Source organism: Cynoglossus semilaevis, chromosome 14 (assembly GCF_000523025.1).
Source record: "Cynoglossus semilaevis isolate Cse_v1.0 chromosome 14, Cse_v1.0, whole genome shotgun sequence".
Classification (NCBI taxonomy): Eukaryota; Metazoa; Chordata; class Actinopteri; order Pleuronectiformes; family Cynoglossidae; genus Cynoglossus; species Cynoglossus semilaevis.
In genome coordinates this window covers 15,777,725-15,802,547 of record NC_024320.1, presented here as the reverse complement: position 1 = coordinate 15,802,547, position 24,823 = coordinate 15,777,725, and the positions used below count along the sequence as shown (strand labels likewise).

Below are 24,823 nucleotides of genomic sequence, written 5' to 3'. Positions count from 1 at the left end.
ACAAGCGACACGGCGTACTGAACGATCCCCTGGTAGTTTGGATCCTTCAGGGAAGTACAAGATCATTCAGATGTCAACAACAGATACTAAATAATTCTGTGAACTGTCTGCAAAAGTAAAAAAAAAAAAGTATTTCAATTAGAAAAACAACCTTGTCATAGGAAGACTCAAAAGATAATAGATATTTCATTAAAGACACTTAAATATGTCAAAAAATATGAAATAAAAATCAACTGAGAGTAACCCACAAACGTCAGCTGTGCTTACCTGTGAGTCGAGAATTCTCACACCGTAGAACAACCAATAGGAGACCACGAAGAGCAGCACCAGCACAGCGAGCAGCGTCCTGAAAACGAAGACTCTGGGGAGTCCAGCTCGTGGCGCCCGGAAAAACAACGCCCACACAGCCAGCAGCAAGATGAGCAGCTTAAAGGCCACAGAGATGAAGAGGCCTTCGCACGCTGTGCCACAGCTCTGCAGCTTCTCGGGCCAGAGGAGATGTGGGAGGACCAGGAAGGCTACGGGCGTCAGAAACACAAGCAGGCCCAGGATGATGGCTAATGTCAGGGTGAAGTAACGACGGCAGTCCAGCCCCACACTGTCCTCCAGGTCTTTAGTAATGCGAACAATGTCTTCCTGTGAGAGGCTGTGCTCTGATGTGCCAGTGATGGCAGTGGTGGTCTCACCCCAGTTGTCATCCTGCGACCAGAAACAGGACAAGACACTGTTTATAAATGATCTCTACAAATACGTGTGATCACTATCAGGATTATTAGGAGAACAAATATCATAAAGGAGTAAATTCATTATTGGAAAACTAGGGCTGCCAAAATTAATTAACACATTAATTGCTTGAATTGATTTGTTAGGTTAATCAAACAGAGTGATTGATTATCACAACTAATCGTGATTAATCCACGTGTATCTTGTGATTATTCAGATTAAAAAATTGAAAACATCGACAGCCCAAAGCTTTGTACGTTGTTACCATGTCTTTGTTACACTTGTGTTTTCATGTAGCAGGGTGTGTGTGCTGAGGCTGCAATATAACAGCCCACACCCTCTGTTCTGCTTCCACTCAGCCATCAGACCAGTCAAAGCACCAGAGGTTTCCAAGCACAGGAGCAGAGAAGGTAAAAATAAAGGACAGGAATGGAAGGTGGGAACTGGAAAAAGAAAACAGAGAGAGCTGCCAACTCGGCTACAGGGCTGCACTGCATCCGCAGATAATAAAGGTCAGCGGTGTTGGAGCGGAGCTGTTAGAACAACAAAGATAAGGACTCTTTACATGCCAACCATAACAGGCTGCTAACGTGGCCCCACAGGCTGCTCCTGGGCCAGAACAATAAGGTCAGGTCAGAGCTACATGAGGACTGGTGGTAAAAATGTGATTCAGATTTTAGACAGACCTTATTTTAAGAACATCGGCTTCACGGCTGCACAGCCAGGACGCAGAGCTGCATTTTTATTAGTGAGAGTGGAGATGGTGAGGCAAAGAAGAATGGTGCACAGGGACTGAGAATATCCCACTGGCCTCAGGGTTAGAACAGCACAGATGAAGCAGAACAATGGGAGGATCCAGGCAGAATGCTCATGTTGACTTTAAGAGAAGCTACGGTGAACCAATACACTCACGCCAGCACTCATAGATGAATATAGGCCATGTTTTCACCACGTACTCTAGTGGCAGAAAGTGATTTTCACGAGGATGCTGTTCTTATCTTCGGTGTCAGCTTGTGTTTTCACAGATGTCATTTGAAGAAAACGACACTAAGATTTCAACTACCAACTAACACACCCTTCTTGCAATTCTTTATCTGTTCAGTCAAGTCTTTTATGGAGAGGACTCACCGGTTCACCATGTAGAACTACAATCATCAACAAGTGTGTTCTACTCAGCAGTAACTGCTGCGAAGCTCCATCTTGGTAATCTTAGCTTTGGAAGGAATGGGGACCAAAGGCTCTTTATAGTGCAGAGCCCAGGAACTGCAGACTGTGTGAGAGTTTTTGGTTAGTTAATGTATGTGGGTCTATTTATATAACTGATAATATAGAAAATATGTCAGGATAAGACACATAAGCCAGACAAACATCGCTGTGAAATGTTCTTGACAGCTGGTTTTATGGTCCCATGTTTTAAAAATATCTTACATGTTATGATAAATCATGACGCTCACCTAAACGACCAAACACAACAGTCCAAACCTTAGTGTCAGCTGTAAATGAAAAGCAAACACAACGGTATTAAAGATATGATTTGCTCCATTTAAGCCTATCATATTTTCCAGGCCCATTAAAGCAGAGGCTCTGTTTGCAGCACTCAGAGCAGCTGACAGGTTAACCAATGACTTGTTGGTGTTGGTTTCTGCAGACAGGCTCTTTGATGAGGTGCAGCATGGAAAAGTGTCTCAGTTTCATCTAACCTTTGACACCACAACACAGCCGTAAATTCCCATCTCACTGTCTGTGCTGCTTCTAGTCCAGCTGAGCATCACGACCAAGACATCTCGTGATTGTAAACCAGACAGTGGAATGCCTGAATTGGGAGGTCAGGAGGTCAAAAGAGTCAAATTTGTAACCGTGTGTCTGAGGAAAAAAGAACTGACCTTTATGACCTGACCTGTCAGAGATAGTTTTCAGTTTTCCACCAGACGTTATAATATTCAGAGATAATGTAATTCTAACTAATTTGTAATTAAATTAAACCAAATTTCACATGACAATTCTGTTGTAATATATCCTTGAAGTGTACTTAAGAAATAATGACAAAACAAAACACAGTCTTACACATGTAGGTGCTGCTAACTTTGCCCCAATGTGTGGATTCAGTGACTTCCTGTGTGTATTTCTGTACATGTGTTTGTTTATTGGTGAATTTCTTTTAGGCAATAAGCCAGATTGTGAATGTGTGTGTGTGTGTGTGTGTGTGTGTGTACAGCAGCAGTCTGCTGTGATTCAGAAGTGATGACTGCTGTAAAACAGGAGAGGCAGTGAATCATGTCTCCCTCGGGTGTTCTCAAGGTGCACTGTGGTTAGTGGAACACTCTTCTTCACAACTAATGTGTATTGATCTCTGTCTCAAACACAAGCACACACACACACACACACAAACACGTAGGCAGTGTTGTTTCCTTTGTCCAGACAGTAGTTAGACTAGACTAAGGCTCAATACTCTGTCAGCAGCAGCAGAGATGTTTCACAGACGCAGCTTGATAATCGAACATCTATCTTTCAGATTTGCATTTTGATCCAGGAATCATCAACTTTTCATCAACATTCCATTTTCATCCGCTTATCCATTACCGGGTCGCGGGGGCAGCAGTCTCCCCCGTGCTTAGCTTCAGTATTTTCACTTACACACACACAGTATATATGTTATGTGGGAGTGTTAGACATTTCAGGCTGGTTTCTCATTCTTATCAACAGCCCCTGCTCCCACTCCCCCCACCCCCCTACATCAACTCCTCTCCTGTCTTTAATTGGCTGTCTTGTTATCGAGCGTTCCTTCCCAAATCCTTCCCACTCGACTTCTTTCATTTCGCTTCAGTTTCACCTACGTTCATGTGATGAACGGCTGCTGCCAGTGAACCAGATCAGCCTGTGATGATTGGCCAATCCTGTGAGGAAATGTGGGTCAGAAAAGACTATTTTTAGTCCCTACAACGGCACAGGGAAGCCCCAGGTAGAGTGGAAGGAATCCAAGAACAACACAGCATGAAACCACAGCAAAGAAAAACGCAGAGAAGTGACCACCTCCAAGGTGTTATCGTATTATTAAAATCAGAGCGTCAAAAATCAATTTGGTGTTCAGTGGGGATGGAAAATTGTTCTGGTTCTATCATTGATAGCATTGATGCTTTTTAGACTGAGTTAGGAAATTAAACATAGTACAAATAGGTTAGTTTGCATTAAATATTCATGGATAGAAAGTATACATTAAAATGTGGCCGTTTGGTTGTAAGAAAATGAAGACTGCAGAACAACACAACATTAACAAAAGAAAATAGCTGCGTTTATCAACTTTGGTTAACTGTTAATTTTCTTTAAATGACCAAGGTGTGTGAACCTGATACATCCTGTGAGCTGCACTGGATGAATTAGTGTGTGTCCGACAGCTAGGACACTTCAAACAGCTGTTGGATTTGGCCGACACCAGGAAAAGAGGTACACAGAAATGCTCCCAGTATCATTTTGTTGTTGTTTATAAAGATGTTCCATCGTCAACAATCAGTAATGTTTTTCAATAATAACGTTAAAAAAAAAAGTTACCTAAGGGCAGCAGGTATTCAACATCAAGACAGAACTACCGTGGGAAAAAAAACAGTTTCTAAATTCAGCAGCTGCAGCAGGATTTACTGAGGATGTGCACAGACATCAACAACATGTGCAACCTTTGAGGAAATCCCTTTTCTTTTCCACATTCCAACCCTGCAGCAGACACGGCCGCTTCACACACAGGCAGTTCCCGAATCACAGCAAGGGGGAACTTTGACGGGACGGACGCCAATGTATTTCACTCTGCTGGTGAACTGCTGCAGTGGGAAACAGTAGCTGCGGAGCTTGAAACAGCTCACATCTCAGCTGCACACAGGCAGTGTGAGGTCAGAGGGATTTAAACATGGCTCTGGACCTTCAGGGTGTTCTTCAGGGTGTCGTCTTGGTCATAATTGTTTTTTGATAGCTTTAGAGTTTTTCCCAAGAAACCATGAAGGACGTGAACAATATCATCAATTCAGCATTTCATCATCCAATCCACAGCAGGGCAGAGAGGGCCTGGTGTTACCTCTTCTCTTCAGTTAGATTTGTGTTGTCAACACTTGAAGTATAATAACATGCAAAGTCATTCAGCTGACAGCACAGATATATAAAGAACACCAGGTTTGTGTGCATTAACAAAGCTTTTAAGTGACTATCCCCTGCCTTCTTTCTCCTCCAGAGTAAAAATAACAGCTATTGTCTCTGGCAGTAAATCAAAAAGTCCACTAAAAGCCTGTTTCCAGTGGTCTGTAGGGGCTGTAAGTGGGGCTGAAGACAAAGCCCCTCACTCAGCGTAGGAACAAGTGCACTCCACTCCAGTCACTCCAGGGAGGCAGATAAAGAGTGTGTGGATAAAATATAGTCTGTGTTCATTCTCGCAGCCATTTGGAACCGCTTTTGTTGAAAGCTGTGGACGGTGCAGGCCGCTGCCAAGAACACGTCAGTACAAGGAGGGGAAGTAAAAGTTTCCCTGACAAACGCTGAGGATGGAGAGACAATAGTGGACTGTTAATGGAGCAGCAGGTCACAGCAGAGAAAGAGCAGCAGCAGTGGGGCTGAAATGGTGAACTTAAAGAGACCTCTACCTGTTTCTACTATATCAACATCAATATTTACTTTGATCCTTTTCAGAAATGATCCATTCTATCTTACGGTTGTTTTTTAGCTCATGTAAAAACTTCAACACATTGTCTTATTGTAATTTAAGTAAAATAATTTTGCTGAATGTTTGCTTTGTTTTATATACAGTATATATCCTTGGAGAAACATTCTGTGATTTTTTTTTAATATTTTTTTTTCTATCCATCTTTTCTGCCTTGAGCACATAATAACTTCAAGACAGAAAAACAAAGAACTTTCTTTTAGCTTCTTCTAACATCTATCTACTACATCTATATTTACTGTCATTCATTTAAATGTTAAGTTACATATATCAAGTACACATTTATCTAGTAAGAAGTATTTGACACCTGCATTGGTTGTCTCACCCGGTTCGGTTTAGAGTCTGGTCCAGAACTGGCTACAGCAGGTGAGTTTGTAACAGAGTCTTCCTCTTCTGCAGATGTAACCACTTCCCTTTTCTCTTCTACGGACTCACAAATTGTAAAGATCTGGAGCGTGTCCTCTGTGGTCTCCATCTTTATCAAACGGCTTATGTGTAAAGAAGAAAAATCCTTAAACTGCAAAAATGTCAACGGTTGTTTTACGAAGATCCATCCCAGAGTAAGTAGGAGACCACACTGACTTTTTTGCTGAACCACCCCCACCACCGATGTCCATCATGCCTCAGGAGATATGGTACGGGACTGTGTGCTTACATTTGCCACATAATGTAAGAAGGATTGATGGAGGATGGAAGATGGAGAGTAAGTGGCAAGAAGTGGAGTGGAAGAGGAGAGGAGTGGGAGGAGTCTTCCTGACGTAGGTGAGCGGTCAGAGACAACACTGATGGACGGACAGATACACTGGAGAGTGAATAAGTGAATAATTGTTTAATGAACATTTCAACCAATGAGATCCAATGAAGTTTTAATGTTCATTCAACCAATGAGATCCAATGAAGTTTTGATGTTATGTCTAAGAGCAATTTGGGATCTATGTTAGTGAACTGACATTATGCTATTTCAGCTTATTGGACTACTACACATATTTAGATTAATTATTAACTTTTTTCATACATTGTGGAAAAACGTTTAGCTACTACTAGGCCTTCTGCTAGTTACATATTCAACGCATGTTATAATTGGAGACATTTCAGCTATTTTGGCTATTGTCAATTTTTTCTACTTAATGAACCTGGGGGTTCATGGTATGTCCAGTTTGACAATCATATACATGAGATCACAATGTGACAAAACCACTGTAACTGTCCAACAGTTATATGTAGGTAAAAACATGTTGTTCAATCACACACCAGCTTTGCACATCAGACCACTCCATGTGCATTTGCTGCCAAATTATCACGTCAGTAACTAAGAACCCAACCTTCAACCCAGGTGCAGTGCAGTCTTAGCTCACACCGGCAACTGCACCACGATCGTCCAAGTACAAATCAGAGAAAGGTTCGTTCTCAGAGCTGCACATTAACACCTACACATAACACCAGCTCCTGTTTCTCTACATGCTCACTGGGTATGAAAGGTGTTAATTATCAGTGAATGCTTTATTGGCTTAAACATATCACATTTCTCCCATTTCACACCTTGTATAATACGACAAGTACGCTGCCACAACACTGGCATTGGGATTTGATCCAGGCATCTTCACCCTCACTATCCACTTACACACAACAAAAGCAGTAGAGTAAACTGACCTAATTGCTCAGATGCCTCAGTGTCAGTCCACTGTACCTCAGTCTGGTCTTTTCCCCCTCTATCCAGAGTAAATAATATAACAGGCAAACGTTTTCACAAATATCTACTGACAGTGCTCTTTATCAGGCACAGATCCTAATGTTGAAGAAGTAAACGGAGCGGACCATTTAATATTCACACCTCCTCATGAACCCTGGAGCTTTGGCCTGCCTCCTGAAACTGGAGAAACCTGAACACGTTAAGAAATCTGAGGAAGAATATGTCATCATCTCAGGATATTACCAGCCTTACTGAACTGGCATTTTCAAACAGAAGGAGGACTCTTACACTTTGACTAAAAATACCAGAAAATACATGCCCCACCTTCTGTCTACTGACTCATTTAAACCTGTGACGAGTCCAGGGCAGACAGATGGACTTAGCTTTGTGCCTTCTAGTCACAATCCTGATGTCACACTGTGCAATTACTTAACTACATGAAACACTGCAGTTTACAATATAGTTGTAGTGACACATTTCATAACTGTTCAAAACTTGTCTGTAAAATCCAGAGTCGGTAAAATCCCACTCCACACGAAAACGAGACGACCATTGCTTTTTGTGGGAAACTGGGCTCTTTTTTCAGTTCAAACAAAGCAACAGAAATGACCTTAATCCTTTGTTTCCTTTGGACGGAGCCTGGAGCTGGAGGTTGGAGACATGGGGTTTAGCAGGGCTTGGAAATAAGTGAATACATAACAAGGACCACAGGGAGAACTGCTCCTTGTAAATAACAAGTGAAATTAGAAAAGGTGCATTAATGCAGACCGTGAACTGAGTCCTCTGGACAGTTCCTTGGGTTTATGCAAAGCAACACTCAAAACCTCACCGCCATGAGAAACTTTCAACACTGGATTACAAGGACGACTAAAAGCATCAGACTCTGTTCTCAGCCAAGAGAACTGACTACAGCCCAGAAGGAAAGAATGTGAAGAGAAGCAGGAACATGTTTGACAGTGCACACCAAACAGAAAAATCAAATCAAAAGTATTAGTGCTGAAAATATTTTCTCCACTCTTGCTCTCCCAGTACAGTTGGTGGCCCTGATTTCTCAGACTAAAGCCAGTGTTCCCCACCCTGTCAGCGGCAGAACTGCAGGCCACGGCATGAAAATGACAAGAGGATGACAAATCCTGTCATGTGCAGAAATCAGACACAGTGTGTAAACACACACACACACTGAAGCACTGCTTAAAATACATGCTAACAGTCAGTTAACAATGGGCTTGTGTGTGTGTGCTCATGGCTATTTTGAACTTTTTGTTTTCTTCTCTGCAAAATTCTGTAATAACCCAGATAGAGCTAAAACGTAGCCATGCAGCAAAGCAGAATAACTCAACCTTGAGAATAGCCAAACACTGAGAAAAAAAACCCTAAAAGGTAGCATACAATCATTGCAACAAATACCAAAAAATCTAAAAGGTAACTAAAAGATAAAAGTTATACCAACAACAGCTAATGTTCAACTGTAGTTATGAATATAGTAAATATGGTAAAAAAAGGTTTGTTAAAATAACTGATATTAGGCTAAAGGCTGTTGCTACCTCTTCCAACTTTAGCAGTGGATTATTGAACATGATTTCCCTCACCAGCTTAAACCAACTGTTAGCAGTGTTTTTTGGAACTTCTGTTTGTTTCTCTTCTTCACGGACAGGCCATTCACGTGTTCACATGGCAACAAACAACCTGCCCAGCTGACACAGGGCTACCTGATATACCTGCCTTTAAAATCACTCCAACAGGCAGAAACTATTGTCGGTCTGGGACCTGAAACTGAACATGAGTGTGTAGTTTGCAGTTCTGGCACAAAAGTATAAAGAAAACAAAAGCACATCACATCCTGAAGGTGTTACACAATATCTGTAGCCACACTGACAAAAGTACACTTTCTTTATATAAACATCTTTCAAACATCTGTTATATCACCTGATAAATAAGCCTACACTCGTCATTTGTCTTATTGATCATTTCATCAATTAATCAATTGCGATCACAATTCACAAAAGGGGAGTTTAATTCTGTTATAAATCTCATATTAAGTATTTTCAAACCAAAGGTTCTCTGATTGTCAGGACCAAGATCTCAACAACAGTTAAGGGGCCTGTTTAGGAAGGAAATACCAGAAATTCAGGCTTAGCACAAGGTAATAAGAACAATCATCATTCCAGCTTCTTTAGATCAGAGTAAGATAACAGCAGCGAAACATTAGTATGATGTAGTCGGTCTTACCTGGACCTGCTCTCCTCTGATACTAGAGTCTCCCAGTAAGGGCTCAGCAGGCGGCGTGTTTATTGTGACAGACTTTTCTGATCGACTGTCTTTACTGCGGGACTTGTGACGGTCCCGGCTTCGCTCCCTAAACAGAAAAACAAAAGACAGATATTAGTGCCTAAGCTTTGGTGTTTAACATTTGTGACCAATAGTCCAGTGTTTCTAGGACTCATGACAATAACATACCCATTTTAAAGAGTAATTTCATGTATTTCAGTATTTTGATGCAAAAATCTCAGAAACAGATTTCTTCAGAAAGACATGAAACAACTTCAGGTTTAATTTCCCATCTCTGAATCATTACACAGCCTGTAACCTCTGTTCACCTCCTTCTGTATCATTCTTTCATTTTATCTGCCTCTCAGGCCCCACTCCTCTGGTCTGTAACCAACCAGCTCCATTAGCCACACTGACCTCTGTGTTTACAGGCCCTAATCCTATTGCAGCATCAACAGTGGGTTCCTTGCATTCTCTTCCCAGCATCACAGTCAACACAGCATTGTGTCCACTCTGCAGGTCCATGACCTCAGCTCTTAGACAATCCTGCATCTGTCTCCTTTACTCTCCAGCTGTTGGCACCAGGAGCATAGTTCAGAGTTGACTTTGTTAGTTTGATTATATGAACTCATCAGAATTTTTTTCTGTCTCAACACATCAAACAAACCCTGACAAATAAAATAATATTAACGTCGGGAACCTCTTTCACAAACTACAAGATTTACAATCGTCCTAGGACATGGGTTTGGATGGAAATGCAGCAGGAAGACGGCATTAAGTCTGGATGAAAAAAAACTATCTGCACTTGTATGCATACTAATACTTCTTATCCAAGTGTTTGGATTACAGGGTGTTAACCAGACTGCATCCTGTCCACACTCTCGTATTTCCTTTTGAACTCCAACATTATTTTTCCACAGAAAGTCCCACCAGAGACTTGTGGTGCTTGAACTGCACAGTCGCCTGCAGCAACCTCTTCCTCTGACAGAGTGACAGACGTTACGTTATCTAATATATCCAGACGATTAGGAGCTTGATGTAAGCCTTTAAATACATCACTGCCATGATTATTACTGTAAATGTTATTACAGCGCTCATGGTTGCCATTGGAGCCGAGGTAATACCGAGGGGAGTGATCATCAGTCAGAGCCCGTCACTGGTTATGATTATTAATTTGGGGAGGAGCATTAAAAAGGAAATGGGAGCAGGAAGATGATGAGCAGAGCTCAGACACCAGTGAGCCGACATCAAAGGAGGCTGTATAGCGCCGTAATCACATTTATGGGTGAAATAAATTTAGCTCTTGTTTTGGTTTTTAAGGCCAGAATATTTTTCCGCCACTACAGAATGAGATACGACTGTAATAAAACTAAATGTGACAATGCTTGTATTTTATTCCTTCGTTCCTCTGTTCCAGATGGAGACTGAGCTTCAGATTCTGAGCACATCTGAGTCAACATGACAACTGATGAGGAATAAAACTTTTTTCCTGCCCAGATGTGTGGTGTACGTGGCTAAAATACTTCATACTGTTGACATTCAAATATGGACAGTAACAAAATATGCAGTTCACCCTTTTTTAATGACCGGACCTCCATGTTCCACCTGGACATATCCAGGATCAACCATTAGTCTCTGTTAGATCCCATAACTACATCCTGTTTCCTAAGAACCATCAGTCCCATCATCTCTATTAAGATCTTAGTTACTATTGTGGAAACACAGCCAAATCCTGGTAGAGTTGCTAGTTTCTGGTCCAAGCTCTTGCAGTACAAGACACCCTATGTTTATGAAAGTACTGTAGACTAGTCCTCTACAGTCCACGTGTTGTGGTCAAGACCAAAGGGTCAGGGAAACACCTGCTTCTTTCCAAACTGCTGATGTGATGGGAAGATGGAAGTGTAAAAAAACAGGTTCCAGACTAAGAGGGAGGCAGACCTGCAGGGAAAGGCTTGAACAGATTGGTCTCTGTTTAGCAGCCCCTCTCCCCTCCCTTCAGTAAGCTTCTGGGTGTGATCACACTGCGTGGAAACCTTGTTTCTGACACGCACAAATACACACCTTTTCCTCTCTCCTCCCCCTTCCCACATCCTCTTCCTGCCTTCATTAGCATGCAGTCAGCTCTTTGGTATTCCAACAGTGGCCTCTGCTATGATTTGATTAATGGAATTTGACTTTCAGCGTGGAGCCATGAAACGAGTATGGCTTTTTGGAACAATACGGAAAATACAGCAGAAGAGAAGGGGGGTGGGGGGGGGGGGCTGGGAGGACCTGAAATTAAGTGGGCCAGAGTCTTGCCAATTAGAGAGAGAGAGAGAGAGAGTGAGAGAGGGGGAGAGAGAGCCCCTTGAACTCCTGAAGTGGAGAGTGTTGACTACATGGGTGGTAACGTAGCCTGCTCTATGTGGACCAAAATTGTTCTACTGCTGTTTTTAGCAGAGTAACCTACCCACCTGGGTGAGCCTTCACTCTGAACCAAATGGGGGGAGTCATGGAGGCAAATAGAACCTGACCAGTGGTGCAGTCAACTCAGCCATTTCAAACACGTGTCACAGAGCCGGGATGAAGAATGTAAAATAAAATGATCTGTGTTTGATGGTGTTATTAAAAACAGGGCTCTCTTTGTCAATCTTCTGTCTTACTCCCTGATAAAGGACCACCATTAAATGTGTCCTCACTAATCCAGAGGTGTACACGTACTGAACCAAAGACTTCATACAGGTCATTTATGCTTTTCCAGTTTTCCATTTTGATATGTCTCACTCGTCAGATAAGAGGACAACTGCTGTCGATGCCCATGCATCCGAATGCCCATACTTTGACTTAATGGTGTCATTTTTTCCAAAATGTCAATGATATAAGGGTGTTTATGTTTTAGTATTCGCCTAAATACAGCCTCATAAAAAAACTTTAAACAAAATATACGGAAAATTAAAGGAGACATTAGGTCAAATATGTCATCTTTTTTTAGACTATTCAGACTCTACCTGCCCTGATCTTTGTGTTGATAATATCTATAATAGACAAAAGCATAACCACACACATACTCTCTTACTAACTACAACCCTGTTTGATTTCAGGCATATTAAATCCACTTTAATTCAAATAACTCTAAACTTCAAGAACACATTCCAGCCGTGGAGAATTCAGACCAGTGGGAAACAAATGATACGGCTGCGCATGAACCATCCTCCAGGAATCCATTTAGGATGGGCTGGGCTGGAGAAGGTGATACAGAGCAGTGGGTCAAAAACCAGGAAGACATTGCCAGCTGCTGCTTTCACATCATCAGTCACATGGGAATCCAAAGAGCAGGGTATGAAGAGGAAACGGCTTAATCCCATTTCATGAAGGGTACAGGCGTGACAGCGTGAAGGAACTGCACGTCTAATAAAATGAAGTGTAACTCCTGCCATGGTTTCCTTAAAACAGATGCTAAACCCAAAGACATCCTACTGTCATGAAGCTAATGGGACTCAACAGGTTGTTTAACTTCACAAAAAATCACACCAGCTCAAGCTGTGAGTCAATTTTTCCAATCACACAAATTTCTGTGAAAATTTCAAACTAAAACTTGTCATTAAGGGATTCACTACTTCAATGAATGTAGCCCTAACCCTTCCCCTGAAGTGGATTAAGGATCTAAAGTGGACGTCAACATGAGAGTAGATGATGACAGAAGTGCACTTTGGACCAAGCATCACATTTCCAGAAAAGTGAAGTCCCTGAAAAAGGCAACAGGTGTCAGAACGGTTGGGAGCGGCCTTAGAGAAGTAAAGGAGATATATGAGGAGAGAGTGGGGGGAGGTGGGGGGGAGTTGGCAGGGCCAAGGGAGGGGGTGTTGTTGAACTGCTCTCATCTCCTCTGTGGCTCTCAGCGTATCCGCTGAGCGATCAGTCAGTCAGTCAGGCCTCTTCAGCACCTGTCTCCACACTGCCTTCCTGAGGCCGTCAACCACAGCTATTTCACTGCTGACAGGATAATGCGGTGATGTGAGATGCAGCCTCCAAACAGGCTGGGCCCAACATGAAGTAGAGATAGGACGAGAGGGTGGGACCAAAGGGGGGGACAGCAGGCAGGGACATGGAGTCTTAAAACAAATGAAAAGAAACTAATGCTGCACTGACCTGGCTCTACCACCTGCTGACTTCTGTTTTTAAAACCTTAGGTTGTCGTTGTTAGATCTGGGCCCAGACCTGGGGCCAGTTAACATGGTTTATGATACATTTTTATTCAGTAAAGAGTTTGGCAGGATAGAAAAAATTAGGATAAAAAAAAAAAAAAAAAAAAAAAATTATGATTTCACTTTTACACAACCAAATCTCAGCGACAGAGAAAGGATCAACTCCACTGTGTTTTGACCTTTGTCTTTTCTGTTATTGTTCCCCTGTTAAGGTTACTAAGTCAATCTTTTTTTTCACAACTGTCAATAAGTAAACAAACCACACTTAGTTAAGAGGCGTGTTCAAGCCAAGCACAAATACACACAGTGAAACAACTCAAACGTCTTCTGCAGCACAGACGCCGAGCTCCTCCACTTCAACACATTCAGAGCTGACGCATCAAAACACAAGACTAAACACTGTGTAAAACACTGTTACTCATACACTGTTCTAATTAAACAAAAGAAACGATTTCCCTGCTGTTGGACATAAATAAATACTGAATTAAAAAGCCATTTGTCTGCTGCATTAACGCTGCCTTCCCCTAGGGGTTCCCCTCACTGGAAACCACTTTACTTGACAGGGAGAACTTCAAAATGCTTGGGTAGAGCAAAGCTTTTGAAACCAATGTGATATTAGATTAAATATGATTAAATTTTTAATAAACAATAAATTCTACAGGCATTCTCACAACTCCAGGTAAAAACAGAGACAGGAAAGTTATTGAGAGAACTGAGGGAAGTCCTACCCGTGTCTGTGGGATCCTCGGGAGCGTCCAGAGTAGTAGGAATAACCTGAGTAGGTGGACTCTGTGTCCATGATAATGGACTTCTAACACAAAGGCTGAGCCTGGTGGGGGGTACAGGGCAGCGGGGGGGCAGACCAGTGGCCCGTGCCACTCAACCGCTGGCAAACGCAGCGAAAGCCTCGTGAGCTGTCTTTCTGAGCTGGTGGCAGACGGTGGACTCAGTCAAGAGGTTGACAGAGGTGGCGAGCTGTCAGCAGTCGTGCTGGGACGCGACCCTGAGGGCACCCGCAGAGGAAACATCAACCTGTAGTTAAGGAGAAAAGAAGTGTGGGTGAGGTTCCATCAGGTTTTGTTTGTTTTTCAAGCAGGTGACAGAACAGACCCTCATTTCACAGACAACTAAGGAAAGTAGACTCGCCTTGGAGCCTGAGCTGTGCTGTTACTGATAACATGGCTACTGTAGGAACAGAAGAATGACGTTTTAGTCACTGAACTCAGGGCATCTACACCTGTTTAAGTCTGTAATTAAGTTCAAAGAAAGAATTCCATTCCAGCAGTTTAACTGGCACAAAAGTGAAGTTCTACACTGGTACCAAAGAAGACCAAAGGAAAACATTCTCATTTACCAAGGATAAATAATACAGACACAGAGTCAGCTAATAGAAAGTGAATGTTGATGAAGTCTTCTTAAAACTTCACAGACTTTCACAGCTGTAAATTTATTACATGAGTGTTTTGTTAAGATGCCAAGATCTGATTTTCCCTCCCTTTTAAGTCCTTTCCAATCTAATCAGTCAACATTCTCTTTCATCTAGATGATAACTGTGCTGTAAAAACTAATTCAGAAGCATCTGCACAGGCAAACATCAAACCCTGCGTTACCAAAAACACGTTAAACACCCGCAGACTGACTGTGAGCAGCAGGTGGGAGGCTGGAGAACTGCATTCAGGGAAATAGTGGCAGATTAGAGGATGTTTTTGGAGAGCACTTAATGTGTGGTTTGGTGAGAGTAAATGGGCCAAGTAATGACAAAGTAAACATGAGAGCTGTGAAGAGGGGGGTAGGAGAAGGAAGCAGATTAATGTGAGGTGTTTGAATGAGGTAGATTTGGCTCACCTTAAGATAAAAGTATGTATATGACTACCATCCCCCCCCCTGAAAGGAGAGAGAGAATGAGCGCGTGAGTCATAAGTAGCTTCAGGCTTGTTATAAATGCACTTGTGTTGAGGGAACAATAATGTTAACGTCACACACATACAGAACTCTCAGACTGATCTGGGAAATGAATCACATCTGTGTGAAATACACAGAAAAACCCCAAATAAAACAGACCCTTAATTCAACATCACTCCTCAGTACCAGTTCAATCTGCCCACTTACACTTCTACATAAATCCAGCCTTGACTGACAGCTGAGGTGAACTTCCTCCAACATTTAAAAAAAGAAGACTGTTGTATTTCTACAGTTGTAGCCTCATCCACGGGTTTTAAAAGCTCTTCCTGCCTCCTGTTTCATCACTCATAAATCTCAGTCTGACCATGTTTGAAGTTGCCTTGCGTGTCCAGATCTAAACCTGCCCTGACACACACTCAGACCAGTCTCCCAGCACAAAACACAACGATTTATGGCTGATTTACGGTTCCACTGCCTCAAAGCCGGCAGGAAGTGGAGAAAATGGTCTTTGGATGAGATATGTCCCTGCTTTTCTACATTCACAACCTCAGGATACAAAGAGTAGCTCAGCCAGATTTAGGACATCATTCACTGTGACAACTCTCCACCAACAGGTTCTTTGCAGTCTCTCACACATTATCAACAATGAGCTGTGACGACTGAGTCCAACACTACATACTAAACATGTATGGAAGTAGGCTTCTTCAGCATCTTCATGCATCTAGAATATCTTTTTTTTTTTTAACTAATACTGATAGGATTCATTTCAAAGTGTCAGAGGATAAAAGGTCGTACATACCAACCACAGCACTAACCAAACATCAAACTTCCCCTTAAAGATGTGAAATAAGGCCCTCTGTTCCAGGGGCTGTAGAGTGGCCAGGTTTACTGCTGCTCTACAGCAGTTCATTTCGTGAATAACAAATTCTAAACAAACCTGGACACAACCTCTAAGGCATTCCCATCGCCGGCTATAATCCTCTTAGAAAAAGGGGCCGCAGCTAAACAAATGAAGGATTAATAGGGTCGAATGAGTGCGCTGTCAAAGTTCAGGCAGGGTGCAGCTGATTTTTTTTAACCTCCTTTTACATTGAAGAGCTGCTATCCTGACTTTTCATCTCCAACTACTTCACACACTCTGAAACTCCACTAGCATATCCAGGGAGCCGGCTTTAAGGTCTAAGTGAAACTGAATACACGCTGGGCTTCTCACAAGTGTTCTCTGTCTCTGCCGTGCTGGAGAAAATTGGAAAGTGGAAGCATTTCAGGTTCGCAGTGAGAATCCAAAGCTATAACTGGAATCCCCTGAATCTGGCAGGATGGATGGAAGCAAGGATGAATGGGATGGAGGGGGGAGTTGGGGGGGGGGTTGGAGCAGCTCAGGCATGTTCTTCAGTGTAATACAAGACTCCTCCTGAGTTGCCGACCTGTCTGTTTGTGCTGGCAGACAGTGATGGCATGCAGTGTGAGAGGAGAAGGGTCAAAATTATACTGTACCATGACAGTCAACATGAAGGCTTGTTTCACACAGTTAGCAGAAGCTTTCATTTGGTATGTGGGCTGAGAAGTGTCTGCTGTTTACACACTAATTTGTAAGTCTGATCCTGGAGAAGCACGTGTCTGACTCACTGACCCATTAATGCACCGTTGGTCTTTCGCAGCCAAACGACACGCTCTGAACTTTTGGCATAAGCCTACTTCTCAGCTGAACACTTGTGCTGGTCTTCCTGTGTGGAACAGCAGGTTGAGTATCTAATGAAGCAGAGAAGGACGCTGAATGATTTCATTTAAAGCATCTTTTCAAGCAAACTGTTCAGCCGTTACCCCGTGGTTACAGAGCAGTAAGTGAAGAGCTAGCTTACACTGAGGTTCTAATTTCACATCTCTGCATCACGGCAATACTTTTTAACGGTCGTTATCTAATTGAACTGAGGGCTGTGGTGCTGATGTTTCAGGAAGAAATTACAAATAAGAAGGTAGAAATTTCTCTGTTACTATTTAAAAATGCCCAACATTGCGTTAGCTTCCAAAGAACAACAATGTAATTATACCAGAGCGGTATCACCGATACCGACTGACATCACATTTCCTAGAGGTTCACTGGTGTGTGAAGACAACCACAATTAAAAAGGCATTAGCATTTACACATAATGGTTTTCAGGAACTCTGTTTCCTCTGAGTTAAACCGGTGCAGCACACGTCGACTGATCTGCCCTGACATTTGACAATCTCCACATCATGTCTGGCTTTGTTTTGACAGTCAGAAAAATTAAAGTGCCATTCACTTTCACTTCATCAGAATGCAGGATCATCTGTCAGTCTAAAACAACAGCACCCTCGCAAAACTGCCTCTATTATCACCATGAGACAACCCTCATCATACTGTATCATTACCAGACACAGGCAGCTCCTGCAAAATAATAATTTCACCTCAGCAAAAACCACACTGTGCCACAGTCAGGAGACATGTCAGAACAGGAGGGAACATGACAAGTCACTGTGGAACTCCTGGGCCTGTCACATGCTCCTGGAAAGACCTTTTTGTGCTGTGGAACACAATTAGAATTCTCTACCATCACATGGAAAAAACAAACAAACAATGATTTTCTGCTTTTTAATACACACCCATGGTGGACTATTTTCTCAGGCAAATTATTACAGACAGGAATGGGTACAACTTGATGGCTGGTAGCGAAACTACACCCAGGTTGTGTGGAATAGCTTACTATGACTTACTATGACTTACTATGACTTAGCTTACTAAGCCTTACTATGTTTTTAATAAAACTTTAATTAGCATCTAATGTTTTGATTTATTGCCTGCAAAATATTATGAAAAACTATGGGAAACTGTATTTGTGGCTCAAATCTTGGTACTAGTCCAAGTCTGATGCAGGAGGGAAGTAATTCCTGACCACATACCAATGAAGGAGAAAGGAAAGGAAAGTGAACACCTTGTCACTGTGACACAGCTCACCACTGCACACAACCAAATGTGACCTCTGCCTTTAACCCATCACCAAAGTGAACAGTGGGCAGCTTTAAGGACCAGGGGAGCAGTGTGTGGGGACAGTGCCTTGCTCAGAGCACCTCAGTAGTAACTTGGCAGCTGGGTGACGCAAACCTGAAACCTTCTGGACCCAAATCCGCTTCCTTAACCACTAAGACACCACTGCCCCACAATGGACTTCCATCAAGAATCTTATTATTACTAATATTTCTGTCATTGACATTAACATAAATGTTTTGAGGGCTGCAAGTCAATAACATACAATTACAACACATAATAAGTACCACACACTCTCACCAATCACATACACACACACACATCTGAAGGCTGCTGACAGAGGCCATCAATAACATCTCTGCAGCTGTCACGCAATACTGAGCCACTCATTTGGGACAAAACGTGGCGAGGAATCCATGAGCAACACGACTGGAATCACACACAACATAGCTTCAACGTTAGTCTCATCCCTTAGTCTAAAGTCTTTACACTTGTGTCAGGAATTCTCATTTATGATTGAAGAAGAGAAGACAGTGTTTTACTCACAGTTTCAGGTTAATCACCGTTAATACGTAACTAAAAATCTAGGCTAAAAAAATGCTGCTGCTCAATGTTATTAATTAAATAAGAACATTCATTTTTGGAATATTTAATACAATTCAATATTTGACAATGTTTACAATTAAAGAGTTCACTTTATATATACTTATATTTTGAAAGGTAATTTGGTTTATTATTTGCAAAAATTATGAAAAACAATGTTGACATGAATTTTATATGCTATTATCATTATTATTGGTAGATGAGGTAGAACTATTCATTTTTAAACCAGAAATCCTTAAAAAATATTGACTAATTTTTAAATCAAGAGGAGCAGCCTTAATTTCCCACGCTCAAAAACAACTAATTAAGTAGTTATTGGTGTTGCCCCCTGGTGGCAATCCGCTTCGTCCTGTCCAAGTTTGCGCTTTACTTTTAAACTAAGAGAACGACGTCATTTTTATATAAGGTCTATAGTTCAACTGTGACCTCCAGAGAAGGTTAGCCTACCTTGTCTTTATCTGAAACCCACACCCGAGGAAGACACGCAGAAAGGCGGACCTATTCGCAGGAAAATCCCCGGTCTCACCCTGGCCTCCACAGCCCCCCCTGACAGCTGCTTCTATCTTAGCCGTGTATACGCGCTACTATTAAAATATAAATTAACAACTACTTTTGATTGCCTTTCAGTAAAGAGTTTAAACTTTTAATTTTAAATTTTAACGGAGGTTTTTAGTGTCGCCACATATTCATCCGCGTTGACTCCGCCGCCACAGGTTACAGTTCACAGCTGAGCTGCTGCGGTAGCAGCAACAGCAGCAGGCGCCGGGTTAGTCCGGGTTCGTCCTGGTCCAGTCAACCATGATTAACACACTTCACATACAACTACAGGGAGTCGGACTTTCTTATTCTGTCCGTGAAAGCAACACGTGTCTCAAAGTGTCTCGAGTATCAACTTAAATGATTTAAAATATGGGAAAATAACCCGAAACTGTCAGCAGAAACTGTGTATACAATATACAAGAAGTTCTTCTTCATACAGGTAGCAGAAGGGCGTGTTCCTTGAAAAAGTCTTAATTCCTGACATTTTATCTTAAAATGGCACAAGATGACATTCATATCCATCCTGTAGTTTATTATCAAAAATACAGTAACATACATAGACGTAGGGGACATGAAACCAACAGGATACGATAGAAAAAAAACGCGAACACAAACACAGTTTGCGTTTTAAAAACAACACTCACCATTTACTGTTAGAATAAACATTCCCGGAAATTATCTTTCATCCTAGGGCTCCTTAAAACAGCTTTCCTTCAACATAGTTAGTGAGTCCACACACGGTGAGGCTACGGAATAAAGCAGCCTGCAAACACCGGAGGAATCATGAGCCTGAGCCCCGGCACTGAGGAATTTCACAGGGGGCAGAGCTTCACTGCAGGAGAGCTGCAGCCCTGCGTAGCCACCGCTAGAGGGCGGTGTTGTCAAGACTCAGACAGACTATAGTGTTCATTTTAAATAGATTAACCCGCATTTAGCCTTATTGTATGCTACTTTTATCAATTTTTATGCGAACTTTAAATATCCCTCTGCTAGATTTTCTGTTATTTACGTTCCTGATTAAATTATCTTCTTGGATTACCAATGGTTATTTATGGGCTTAAGCTATTTTACTTAAACTTTGCACCATTTTGGGACACATTTCCAACGTCCTCTGGATTGAATTGAATGAATGTAACATGGATTATGGAGGTTATATTTAGCTGTGTTTTCCTGGTAAACTTTAGCTATCATATTTTCTTTATTTATTCATGGGATACCCTTTAGCCATCAAAGCTGTTAACAGAATTAACTCAAATTTATTATTATTTTGTAATAACGTTTTTTTTTTCATTTTCTACCTTTTATTTTATCTGTAACTCAAAGCAAGGTAATCTATTTTTACGATCATTTAACTTTATTTAATTTTAAGATAAACAAAAAACAACTGTTTTGATGATGAATGCTTTGTAAGAATCTGCCCAAAACTGGGGAAACAAGTCTTAAGTATTAAAAAGGGAAATGTTGGTCCTTAGAAATGTAAATATTGCACAACGTGGAGCCCAGTGAAAGCAGTTGGGACTCCACTGTCAGAGACAACATCTAGTGATACTGGCTTTAACATACAATGTGTCCCACTTCTAACCCCCTGTGCTGTTCCTGTCACTGCTATCTCTGGTGTTTATTTATCTGTGCACCGTGAGGTTCAGGGTTCACGCCCCAGTCGTGACCTCCATTGTGTTGTGGAGTAGGTGAGACATGTGTAGGATCTGGAGAGGAGCAGGAGGAGGAGAAATATTGATTCCTGCAGCGTGGACCTGCTGGAGGCATCTGTTGCCTCGTGGCTTGAATTTTCACCTGTTCGTTTTTGTGCCTTTTGTCCAGTCACACAATGGACCAACTGAGAAATGTAAAATCAATGAGTGGAGACTCACTGTTTTGTTTTGCCTTATTTGACCTTTTTTTGTCACACTGACCCCTGGATTCTAGGATATGTTTGCCTGTTAGAAGGAAAACCTCATAATTGACCTTTGACTTTGTAAATGACACTGTCCAAATGAGTCTGTGAAATAACTTCACTTTTTGTGGCCATGACAGGATAATACCATGCTTTACAACACTTTCTGAGCTTTGGCGTAACTTGCGTTTGATTGCATCCACATACATTTTGCCTATAAATAGCACTTCCTGTATCATGTGTCATTCATCATGCACAGATGACACAGTTAGTGTCTGAACACTGGAACAGCTGCAGTTTTATGGCGTGGTAAATTGTTCACCATTTCAGAGCAAACTCAGTGAAACACCAGCACGTTGAGACTCCCGTCATACAGGAGTCGTTGATCCTCTGCTGCCTCCGTCTCTTATGTGTTAATATCTGACTTCCATCTACCAAAATATTTTCAATGACTCAATTCTGATGATCAGATAACCAACAGCTCCTGTAGCCCCTGAGGTTGAAACTGTGAATATTTTTCAGTTTAGTGTAAAAGACTGGAGGACGGATACATTTCTCTGTGTTTTGGTAAATGTAGCTGAAAACCAGCTTGAGTACGTTTGATTTGACTGCCATGTGAAGAAAACATATTTTCACAATCTTGACTCAGAGACTGTACATCTGCTGCCCTCGAACACCATATTTCTTTATAAGTGCGCCCCCATGTGGCGACTCTACAGCATTAATTTTCCTCAAAGATCGTAGATGACTGTTTATTCTTAGTGAAGTTGGTAAAAAAATATAGTATGAGAGGAGCCGTAGGGCAAAGGTGGAAATAAGAAAGGTCCAAAACATGATTAGATAATACAGCAAAACAAGCTAAACTTGGCCAAAGAACTGCTGAATTTCAAATAAATATCCCACTTTTACTCATTAAACGGATATATCTGTGTCTTTGAGTTGATAAATGAAAGTGATTAATATAAATAAAAATCAATATCTGCCGCTTAGAAATAAAGAAAAGCCCACAGTGGGAGTCAATCTGCAGCAGTGAAATCCCATTATGAATTGGACAGAACGTGGAGAACCCTGGTGGGCAGGAGCGCCGCTGCAGCACGTGCTGGAACCTTCTTTTTTTACCATGTCGATTCAGCACAGGAAGCTGCTGCAGATGGTCCCTATTGAGAAAAAAGCAGAGGTAGGAGGATATTGGGGAGGTGGGGAATTGGGTGGGGTGTGCCCCTACTAGATCAATTCAATTTGGTGTCCGGAAGATGGATGGATTTCTCCCCAAAGACATGGACTTTATGAGTTTAGGGGGCTTTTTGGTAAATAGAGGCGAGAAAATGAAGGCGGTGTGAAAAATATGAAGACGAAGAGGAAAGAGACGCCGTTTATGAGACCACACACATACATGTGGAAACAGAGAGAGAGATGAATGGGAGTTTTCACAGTTCATACACTCAGCCAGATGAGATTCTCTGAGGACGATTGCTCCCCCATGTGAAATACCCTCTATTTGAGGCCCATTGGTTTATTGTCATTTGGAGGGAGTTACAGAGGAAATGACATCGTGTAAAATCACTATCATATGCATAGTAGTTGGTCCACACAGAGTCTTTGGTCCAAATAGAAAAGATCATGTTCAGTTATGGTTTGTGGTCAAAAGTGTTGATTCCAAATGTAGCCTTTAAAGGCGATCATGTCTGGCCAACAACAAGTTTAAGAGCTAGCCAACTGCAAAACACAGCTAGCGTCTTCTAGCCTAGTTATTAACTAAAAGAGACCACATCCACCCAGAATGGTGGACTACAACAAAAGCAGGACAGTCTGGGCCCAGAAGAAAAGCTCAGAGTTCACACTGTGGACACCAGAGGTCGAGACTTGGTGACCCCTGGTGTCCAGACTGGAGAGCAAACATTTGAACCTGTACACAGGTGAAACCTTTCTCAGCCTTTGTATCAGTCACTGTGTGTGTGTGTGTGTGTGTGTGTGTATAGGTGATGATGATGATCCACGGACATCACACTCTCACAGTCCGACAACATGAGGCTCAAAGACTGGATTAACGAGATCTTAATGTAAAAACAAAAATAATATAAGTACCAGCGCACGTTAACTCCCCAGACTGGGCTGGGATCTAATGCATGCACACACACACACACACACACACACACACCTCAAGACGGGCCCCTGTGGTACAGATGGTCTGAGCGTGAGCCTGAATGAGGGAGTCGGGGGAGGGGGAGGGGGGAGACCATCGGCGGCTGCTGACGCATTGTTGGGGCGGACGTTGCCTTCAATACAGCACTTAATGAGAACAGACTGACTCTTTCTCTTCCTCCTCCTCCTCCTCCTGCTCTCCTCCATGCTCAGTCCATTCTATCCACCCCCCACTCCTCCTCTGATCCTCCACTCGTCCTCTCCTCTGCCCATTTCCATCTGTTTATAGACAAAGGGCCACGAGCCAGCTCCAGCCCAGGACCCTGCTGGTGAAGTGTGCTGGGATAATGTGGCCCATCCCGCCGGCTGCATTTCAACACATGGACCAGGCTTTGTCCACTGGCTGCATAAGAACCCTTAACACACACACACACACACACACACACACACACACATATGCTCACACACTTACAAGTGCTTGTGCCAGAACAACAATTCTAAGGGAAAGACATAAGAGGGTTGGGTGGTTTTTGATGAAGACGGCAGTCGTGGTATTGTCTGGGCTGTTGTTGCCTCGAAGCTGGGGACCAACATTACACTCAGCAGCGATGAAAATAAAAGGAAGCGGGTGCCAGAAAAAATGAGACAGCACCGAAACGGGGAGAAAGAAAGTCCCAAATGTTGTTCCATGAATCACGAACATATGGCTGTTTGTTGTCCTGCTCTGTCTCCTCTTTTCAATTTACACAGAATACAACGCGCATGTGTGTGTGTGTCTCTGTGTGTGTGCTCCTCCTGGCTACCTGAATGAAGATGAGGCGTAGGAGTACGAGGAGGAGGAGGAGGAGGAGGAGGAGGAGGATGTCCAAAGGTTGATAATGGCTGCAGCATAAGCCCCTGCCGTCTGCACACACCTCCTGACATATGGTCAGTCCTCGGCCTCCACCGTTACATAAGCCCAGAGAGTGGAGAGAGTGGAGGGGGATCTGGGACTTTCTATCACGCACACACACTCACACATACTGTCGGCCCTGCTGCTCACTGCCCTCAGCACTTTGGTCTTCGTCTGTCACTTCTGTTGTTGGGCTGCTGTAAAGAATAAATTGAAGAGGACTGATGCAGCAGAGGAGTTCCTGGGACCAGGAGCAGGAACGAATGAAAGGCCTCTCGTTGC

General features: G+C 42.5%; 1 protein-coding gene across 1 annotated transcript in view; it reads right to left on the bottom strand.

Annotated features, from left to right (window-relative positions):
- Positions 1 to 20,215, bottom strand: part of LOC103389773 (vang-like protein 1) — a 27,691-nt gene extending 7,476 nt beyond the window's left edge. Inside the window, 5 exon segments of the mRNA XM_025062432.1 lie at positions 1 to 44; positions 268 to 699; positions 9,339 to 9,465; positions 14,290 to 14,593; positions 19,521 to 20,215. The exon segment at positions 1 to 44 is cut by the window's left edge and continues 1 nt beyond it. Coding sequence (XP_024918200.1) covers positions 1 to 44; positions 268 to 699; positions 9,339 to 9,465; positions 14,290 to 14,360 — 674 coding nt within the window. The 5' untranslated portion in view covers positions 14,361 to 14,593; positions 19,521 to 20,215.
- Positions 20,216 to 24,823: the final 4,608 nt, after the last annotated feature.